Source organism: Anabrus simplex, chromosome 1 (genome assembly GCF_040414725.1).
Source record: "Anabrus simplex isolate iqAnaSimp1 chromosome 1, ASM4041472v1, whole genome shotgun sequence".
In the NCBI taxonomy this organism is placed as follows: domain Eukaryota; kingdom Metazoa; phylum Arthropoda; class Insecta; order Orthoptera; family Tettigoniidae; genus Anabrus; species Anabrus simplex.
The window spans coordinates 755,882,571-755,892,645 of NC_090265.1; the positions used below are offsets into that span (position 1 = coordinate 755,882,571).

A 10,075-nucleotide genomic window follows, 5' to 3' on the forward strand; every position below is an offset into this window, starting at 1 on the left:
TCACATCAAATTGTAATTACGATCTAGATTTTCAGTTGTTTTTTCCGACATATTTGTGAAGTGGCATTTCTATATGTCCCGGGTGAGTGGATCTCGCGCCAAGAGTTTTATTACTCTCCAATCTTCTCCAGTGCAACACGTTTCTATTGCTCAAGATTAATAGGTTATCTGTGTATTCGACCAGTGCAGATAGTTTACTACTTTTATGAACTTACATATACACGATATCATAGTGCTGCGTTCAGTTTATATATCTAAGTGTAATCGCGCTAAAACTGGTTATTAATGATGTAAACGTGTGCTGTTGTGTTACAAGTGAAAAAATTTCATTGGGCTCGTGACTGGGAAAGAATATATTTGGTTCCCAAATAAATATCCGCAAGACAAGACAAGTGTTTCATTCATACAGTATTGGAAGTGGGTGTTAGTTAAATACCGAGCCCAATTAAATATCCAAAAGAAGAAGAAGACTTTTTTTCTCTGCGTAACTTGTCAAATTAATAGAAAATTCTTGTACCTCGAGCTGATTTTCATTTGAGTTCTTAGCTGGAATATGAGTGTGTTCAACTTCTTTCGCAGTTTCTTCGGCTTTCCCGAAAGGCCTCCTGAAGGAGATGCGAACAGGTATCAGCGACCAAGTTGTAATTGGAAGTATTCATGTGTTATGCACTAGTATCCTGATAGGTTGGGAATTAAGAATCCTTGGACAACTAGTTGGCGTCATCATCGCATGGAAATATAACATTTAATTCTCCATCAGTCAGGTTCATGTCTACTCTACTGCTACACGATTGATGCTGTGAAGTTTGTTAATAACAATAATAATAATAATGTTATTTGCTTTACGTCCCACCAACTACTTTTTAAGGTCTTCGGAGACGCCGAGGTGCCGGAATTTAGTCCCGCAGAAGTTTTTTTACGTGCCAGTAAGTCTACCGACACGGGGCTGTCGTATTTGAGCACCTTCAAATGCCATCGGACTGAGCCAGGATCGAACCTGCCAAGTTGGGGTTAGAATGCCAGCGCCTTAACCGTCTGAGCCACTCAGCCCGGCGTGAAGTTTGTTAACCTTCTTCAGAATGAGTCCGTTTGTAGCCAAAACTAAACCAGGATAAATCTCGCTTTTTTTCGCCGGGCTGAGTGGCTCAGACGGTTAAGGCGCTGGCCTTCTAACCCCAACTTGGCAGGTTCGATCCTGGCTCAGTCCGGTGGTATTTGAAGGTGCTCAAATACGACAGCCTCGTGTCGGTAGATTTACTGGCACGTAAAAGAACTCCTGCGGGACTAAATTCCGGCACCTCGGCGTCTCCGAAGACCGTAAAAGTAGTTAGTGGGGCGTAAATCAAATAACATTATTATTATTAAATCTCGCTTTATTGATTTTATAACGTATTTATGTGATTTCCAATGAATCCATATGCCAACCTTTAAGTAGTATGACCAGCTGTCATTTGTAGAGGTGGTTTTTGTGTACAATAGTCATTCCCCAAATATGGTGGTGTATGTTCCGGTACTTGATATGTTCATAAAGAGCCTTATATGCTCCTAAATATCAGACGTAAATTATGGACATAATGATCAGAATTTGGCTGAAGGTGAGATGTCATTGGCGGTTCAATAAACATTAATATTTTGAGGCTGTGCTCCTCCATAACCTGTTGTTTTACACATTAATTATACTCCTACCTTACCATGCTATGAGTTGTTAAGGACGTTGGCATACGATGTTGAAGCATATTTTATGATCACAAGCCGGGCTAAGTGCTGTGATATTTTAAGGTGCTCAGATACGTCAGCCTGGTATCGGTACATTTACGGGCACATAAAAGAACTCCTGCAGGACAAAATTCCGGCACTTCAGCGTCTCCGAAAACCGTCAAGAAAGTAGTTAGTGGGATGTAAAGACAATAACATTATTTCATTATTACATATGGTCTTATCCTAACCTACCAAGACCAATGCTATTCTCTTATTTTAATTATGTGATGTTGGCAACCCTTGTTTATTATGTGAGACATTGTCCGAGTTGCGCCATGTTGGATCTCTGACCTGTCATTCACGAATTGGGGGTAGAAATTCAGCAAGACTTACTTTACTTTTATAGCATGATAAGGATGTAATATGTTGGAAATACCTTGTAGAGGAGAGATGTGCTCACTGCGACAATTAAGAACCCACCCGCCGTCCCCTAGAAGTAATTTTGCTTTTATAACTAATACAATTTATCACGCGCCATAGTCCATCGCCTAACTACGTCCCAGCATTTCCGTTGGGTGCGACACAATGGATTCGTGTACTAATGTCACTCCACACTATCTCTCTACTGACAGTTTGGAACATATCGCTTAGTCAGGCAGCTGATCTCGCTACTCCTTAGACTTCCAAGCCCAAAGTTTGATGTTAATCATCCAGAACAAATTGTGCTACTTTATTTTGGATCTTTTCCGGTTCTCGTATCAAGGTGATAGTGAACACCATGCTTTAAGCCCAATTTCTTTGCCATGAATTCAGTTGGCTTCAACAGAAAAATTTTCTTTTACATTGCAATGATTTTCAGAATTTCTTTCCATCTGTCCAATGATTCTCTAGGAACTGCATTGATTTCACTTCCCTTGTACTCGACAATTATTATTTTTGCTGTACATCTTTTAGCTACAAAGAATTCCCTATATTTCATTTCGTTCTTGTTTCATTTTTGTTGCACCTTTTTCTATGTTTACAGGCTGTCCTGACTTCATTGTTCACCAAAACGTTTGTCTTTCCTGTGGAACTTTGCATTACCGATGTATAGCAGGAACTCTTTAACTAAGAATCAGCTGCGCAGTCCTTTTCCCATCGGCGAGTGCAGTTCAGTGATGGTTACGTAACCATAACAAGTTTGTTATGTAGCAGTTATGAAAGGAGATGCTTTCATTGTCCACTCACATCTTTGGCACCTTTTAACATGTTGACTGCCAAGTGATACTCTGTACACTTAACCGATGGGCCATTAACAAAAGAATAATTGTTGTTTTGTTATTCAGTTAGTATAACTAGCCTTTATTTTTAATTTTGGGTGTTTTTTGAGTGCCATTAGTGTTTTTTCAGATATGTCATTCTTCTACGATTGTCATGGCCATGGATTGCAGATCAGTTGGCCACATCATTTCTACTTGAATGATACTGAAGGAAGGCTGTTGAGAGCAATGTGATAATTCAGGGTAACCAAGAAAGTTCTCTCCGTTTTCAAGTGTGACACAGTCCTCAAAGTAATCCCCATCAGCATCCAGCACCTGTTCCCAATGCCCTGGTGATAAAAGTTGTGTATGTACGCCTCCCATAAAGGTGGTTGTCCAGGGAATGGAAAAGGTGGTAATCTGTTGGTGCTAGATCTGGAAAGTAGGGTGGATGGCGCATGGTCTCTATGGCTCGCTGGTGACCTGTACACTATAATAGCCCGGCTATCCATCAGATCACTAATGTTTTGAAAAAAACACAACGTCAACATAGCCTTCAGTACAGTTAATAATAACCAGAACATTATCCTCAACCACAATATAATCAGTAATAATAACAATGTTTACTCAGGGACTGGTGTTTATAGGTTAAAATGTGCACAATGTGAGTTCACATATTTTGGTCAAACAGGGAGGAGCTTTTACACAAGGTATCTGGAACATTACAATGCTTCCAAGCATAACAAGTATTCGGCCATGAGCCAGCACATGAGTGAAACAGGCCATAAATTCACCTCAATTGAGAAAGATTTGATGTTCGTTAGAAGCCTAGGAAGTTATTGAACGATACAGAAAACTTGTACATTTATTTGGAGCAAACTTATAATAAAAATAATAATCTTAACAACATCATTGACAACAAAAATCCATTATATGAGGCAACTCTGAGGTTAATCCAGACTGTAAGTCAAAATGAAGTCTCCAGTACGTTTAAATCACAGCACACATGCGCTTCAATAGCCACGCCTAATGCTGGGCCTGCCCAATCCAATTCGAGCAACGCCTCTCAAGCAACAACACAGACGCACAAATTGAAACTCAATCCCCCTTCCCCTCTACTCTCCACCCCTCCGTTACTGCATCAATACTTCACTAGAAGTAGTAAGGTTAGTCGTTGAGACGCAACCGGAACAGGTGGTTCCGGCAAACATCGACAAGACAAGTAAGTTTGTCTACTTTTATGGGGTAAACACTTTCACTTTACAATTATTATTAGATTGGGCTCTACATTCATCATTCTAAATTTCTTTCTTATTCAGTTACAGACAACTCATAATTCCTCCCAAGGTTGAACAATGCACCAATGGGAACGTTAATCAACAAGAATGGCACACAATATTCCAAAAACATTTATCAGATGAGCACTAATGAACAATACCAACAAAATGTTTCCAACATACATGCTTTAACCTATTAAACATTACCGTCCAACCATGCTTCTTTCTAAAGGAATATTCAAATCCAACATGATCGACTTTAACCACGGTTCCAGTTTTGTAACAATATACTTACGATAGTGACCATAATCATCTTTAAACGAACCAGCTGTAAAACCTTTAACCTAATGTTCGTCCATAAAGTTGGAGAAACCCCAATTTACAAGTGATGAAAATCATCTTTTGTCCGTATTGAAAGTTTCGTAAAATATATAGGAAAATATTAAAAATTTATTTCCACCTATTCAATACAATATAAGATGTTGACATTTAAGTCAAAACATTTTTCAAATGTGAGACATGTTTCGCCTCTTACTGTGAGGCATCTTCAGTCACTAATCACAACCTTATTACTTTTGTCAGACAACATTTCAAACATTCTACAGCTATTATAAAAATGTTCATAAAACAACTAAGAATCTAATATAATGATGACCAGACACATGGAAGTGTCCGACAAGCTGATCATGTGTTTGGCTGCTGCCCTCTTCTGTGGCCTCCTGCAAGGCCTCATCATTCAGTGCCTCAGGGTGACCAAACAGGTCAAAATCGCTGGACTTGAACCATGCAAACCAGCGCCTTGCAGTGTATTCATGTGCAACAGTCTCCCCAAACGCTTGGCATGTGCAGTGACTTGATTCGGTTGCAGACAGGCCTGCTTTCATGAAACAGACATCCCCAAACAAGCTGCATTTACACCTCCATCTCTATGCATTTGCTTAAGCTATTACTGCTGTACCTGCACGCTTTACATTCCCTGGCCAAGGACAAAGCCCCACTTACTCTATGACCGCATTCCCATCATGTGGCACATTTCTGCCACCATCTCTGAACTTTTCTTCCTCGCAGTGTGAAAAACGAACAGAACTATTTTGGTTACCTTGTATAAATCTGCCTTTTTCAGATGTGTCTTCCGTTAAATTCACTTTTACTCCTCTTGGCTTGCATTTTAAGTGGTTGGCATTACAATTGTCATAGTGGCTTTAAGTTTATTAGAGTAAATTATGAAATATTCATTACTTTACACTGCACACGCATTTTCAGTTAGCTACCAAAACTAAAGTGATGTAGCAAACTTGCGAATATGCTGTTTTTCACTTCCTAGATTTCAAAGTGTGTCACATTCACCATGATATTCTTCATTTAACTGTACAGGTAAATAGTGGTAAAGCATGATTAAAGTCATCAAACTTAAAAACAAACCTACTCCTCACTCACTTTCATAAATAGGACTGTTAAAGAATAGCTCTATCTACCTAGCCTGATAATTTGATTGACTGATATAAATTTACTCTTTATTTATATATTCATTCATTTTTAGCACTTTCCTGTCTCAACACTTCTGAAACTCATTCTTTGTTGGTGCAATTTAAAACAGGTAGCATAAAAGTATAATTTTCTTACATAAGGATGTGGTGCATCTGTAGTTTTGCTCCTTGAAACAGGTCACCACTCCCATCAGTATCAGTTATCAGTAGATGGAGAAAATGGAAAGAATCCTAATATATCCTAATCCGACCCTTATCCAGTCACCTTCCCTTTCCTGATTGGTAAGTAAAGTAAGGCTTTCCTGATTGGTGGTATTGGATAGTTGCAGGTGTAGCTATCTAATTTTACTTTTGGAGGCTATAATTTCCTAGTGGGATTTTGGAAAATACTTCAGTTACGGTAAAGGAAATTAACCATTGCCACTTCGCTTATAGACATAGGCACCCTTAAATGTTATTAGATATATTCATTAAGGTATGAGGAACAAATTAAGGTATGAAAATATTGCATTTATGTTACAGTATTCAATTTTTACAAAAAACCAAGAGTTGGATTTCTTCAATATAAATTATTTATTAACATTCTGGAGTATTTTCAATGAAGAATCCACAGAACATTCAGCGTAGATGTTTTGAAAACATGGTCTCATCAACTAGTATCGTTTCCCAGAAATTCAATGGCACGTCAAGGAGTCTTGAAGTCGACAAGGGAAATAATGGTACCAAGTTTATCACATGAAACATTTTGTTGTTGAAGTTGAATTTTTAAATTTTTTAAAACTTATTTCAATGGGATGCAATGGCACTTCCTGTACAATATACAGGTTTTCAGTACTCCACAGTTGCACATTTTGAGAATTTATATGTCCAGAAAGATGGAACCATGCCTTGTCGGACAAATATTAGCTGTGGATCCAAATTTCCATTCTAAACACTTTCACAAAACCAATTGCAGAACCCTGTAAGTGCTGCAAAATCTGTCCGGTGAAGTTCCTGCACAAATCTTATTTTATATAGTCAAAATTTCAGCAGCTTGGTCAAATACTTTAATACACCAATATCAGACAGCTCTATCTCAACAGCATTGAGTGGAGTGCAAACAGCGACAGTGGCGACATCTAGCGTGTTGGTGTGAACTGCATACTTATCTATGCTACAGTTGAGAGGAATGCACTACACTTATTGGAAATATGTTTGTTCAAATAATTGAATAATCATAATAATTAAGAATGAAATTTTAAAATATGAAATGCCTCCTTCATAAACCTCCAAACGAGCATTATGTTAGCCGTGCCTTTCACTATGTCTTAAAAATTATAAAGCAGAATCCTCTGGGAGGAATATTTAACAACTACTCTCTCCTCTTCTTTCTAGCCTTTTCTCAATTACCTAGCGCAGCACTTCAAATGGACTTTGCCTAGTTTTCTGGCTGGATGCCTTTCCTAACACCAATCATATGTGGAGGGATATATACCATACTCTTTGTTGCATGTTTCTGTGGTTGTTTTTCATATGATACATTGTATATACTTAAAGATGCGTATGAAAATGAACACAAACCCGTAGCCCCCGATCTACAGGAATTAACAGATGTGATTAAAATCTCCGACTCAGCCGGGAATCGTACCAGGGCCCTCTGAACTGAAGGCTAGTACACTGCCATTCCGTGGTGGTGATTATTGTTTAAAGAGGAAGTACAACTGGCCAACCATCTTCTATTAACACTAATCAGAAGGGAAATGGAAGAGGTCCAACACTCCAAAGAATGAAGGTATCATAAGAAAGGGGGTTGGGTACGAAGCGCTAACCATTCAACCAAAGCGCCAGAGGGGGCAGATAACTTAACAACATCCATGATTTATTAAGATTTTGGGAAAGAGAAGCTGTAATTAAGGAACAGGAGTTTTTATCCATGATTTTGACTTCTTCTCTTTTGGTACAGCCGATCTTCCCTAACTCTATATGAGAACTCACCTCACACTGCTATCTCGCTTTTGCTGTATTTTGAATTTTCTGTTTTACCTCTGAAGACAGAAATACATAATATGTACAACACATATTGGGGTTACGTGAGTGAAGTACGATGTTCCTGACAAGGAAGAAGTGTTCAGAATTTCCTAAAGTCTTTCACAAATTTATGCATGAAGAATTCCCCCCCCCCCTCTCTCTCTCTCTCTCTCTCTCTCTCTCTCAGTTGGACAAATGCTCAAACCTAGGCGGTTGATGTGCTGGCCTTCTGATCCAAATTTGGGAGGTTCGATCCTGGCTCAGTCCGGTGATATTTGAAAGTGCTCAAATACGTCAGCCTCGTGTAGGTAGAATTACCGGCACGTAAAAGAATTCCTGCGGGACTATATTGCGGCACCTCAGCGCCTCCGAAAACCGTAAAAGTACTTAGTGGGACGTAAAGAAAAATATTATTTTCTTACAGTAAAAAAAAAAAAAGCTGACTGGATTCTAAACTCGTGGCTTTCAAATTCAAGACTACCGCAAAATGAAATCACGCTACAGGTCCACAAGTTTTCGATTGTGAAATTTATGGTACTGTTTAACAACGTGGACCCTCCAGTTTGAGTATACTAGAGTTCCGCATTTGTTGATATTATTTGTTTTACGTCCCACTAACATTTCAGTAGAGTATTTGATTGATTTTCTTAATGTAAGGGGCATAGTAGAATGTAACCTCAACACAGATGCGAGGTCATTACTTTTTTAATATTTGCTGTCCTTATCAGTTCCTATTCCATTATCTTGCTGGGTAATTTGTTCAGCGCATAACACTTTTCTTGGAATATAACTGCAATGTAAGATTATTTAGTGACAAACACTGATACATTATAAACAACACGCCAGTGCACCAAGAATCATACAGATGGCAATATGTTATTGAAGAGTTGGTCACACTAAGTCATGTCGGTAGCAGCACCATCGACTTTCTCGCTGAAAACCGCAAGCTGTCCAGTATTGTCATATTAAAGTATTTGGCCTGGTCTCCTCATGGGCCGACCCCGTGAATGTGTTCTTTTCCTGTGCTAGTGATTTTCTGGGGCTCGCTTCGAACCATGCCCGAACATCCCCGAGTTTATCTTCAGTTAAAACGTTTCTTTTCTGCTTCCTATTTACATCACAAAATAAACTTATTGTATGCCACTTTTTCATCAATTTCAAAACACAAGATATTGTAGGAATGCTGGAGTACTTCATTTGCCAACAGTGAATTATGTAATACACAAGCAATATACACAATAATGCACAAGCAACACACTCACACTCACACACACTCACACTCACTCTCTCTCTCTCTCTCTCTCTCTCTCTCTCTCTTTTTCCAGTACAATTCGCAGAAGCAGCTAACTGCTGGAATGTTTGGTATTTCTCACCTGGTTTCCCATGCTGTGGGAGCCGGAAGTTGGTCAGCGCAGAATTACGCAACGTTTTCTTGTAAAATTAGAGCACTGTGCATTTAACGGACTTTGTTGGTTAAGTTTGTATTTTACCAAATGTTTCTTTTTTTCTTACTTTCCTCCCCTCTTCTTCATTTAAACATTTTTTGGAGGGGGATGTTGAGATATGCAGTCACTGTTGACATCAGAGGCACAGTCTGTTAGCCAGCGTTAGAAGAAATTTGGATCAATTATGGCTGAGGTCTGTGACTACCACACTATCTGATCAGAAGTATCTGGACACCAGTCTATCTCTCTCCAGTCATTCCACTCATGACTAAATACTTTGTTGTTTCTTTTGTAAACTGATGGCATTCTGTACAAACTTGTGTTTTCTGGATAGTATGGACAGTAATTCTCCATGGTAAGTCCATGATCTCTCTTACTTGATCAACCCATCTTTTTGCGACCCATCCTCATGACCTGCCAGGCAATTCATTTTTCCAGGTTGTCATCCTCTCTTCTCATAATGTGACAAGATAATTGCAGGATTTTCTGGTACACAACTTGGCATAGACTTTCTTGTATTCCAATTTCCGAGATTAGAGAATCATTTGTTCGCTTGGCTGTCCATGGTATTCGCAACATCCTTCTCCAACACCACATTTCAAAGGCATTGATTCGGTTCCTGTCTTTAGCTTTTATGGTCCAAGTTTCGCATCCATACAGGAAGATCGAGAACACAAACGAATGGACGAATCATTTCTTCGTCTTCATAGATATCATGCCATATCATCTTTAATTTTGCCATAGGTGTACGTCCTAGAATGATGCGGCATTTGATTTATTTTTTGCAGCTACTTGTATCCTCGATTATTGAACCAAGATAAGGAAACTGACAGACTCTTTGAAGACTCTTCAGGTGCTGTGGCAGCTGAACTGCACCTTTGTTGAAAATCATTAGTTTTGTCTTGCTCCAGTTAATTCCCAAG

The 10,075-nt window shown here is 38.9% G+C and overlaps 1 protein-coding gene across 1 annotated transcript in view; it reads left to right on the forward strand.

Annotated features, from left to right (window-relative positions):
* Window positions 1-465: 465 nt before the first annotated feature.
* LOC136857496 (HCLS1-associated protein X-1) overlaps window positions 466-10,075 on the forward strand; it is a 330,999-nt gene continuing 321,389 nt past the window's right edge. Inside the window, exon 1 of the mRNA XM_067136194.2 lies at window positions 466-624. Within this exon, the coding sequence (XP_066992295.1) occupies window positions 554-624 (71 nt within the window). The 5' untranslated portion in view covers window positions 466-553. The remainder of the gene's footprint in view (window positions 625-10,075) is intronic.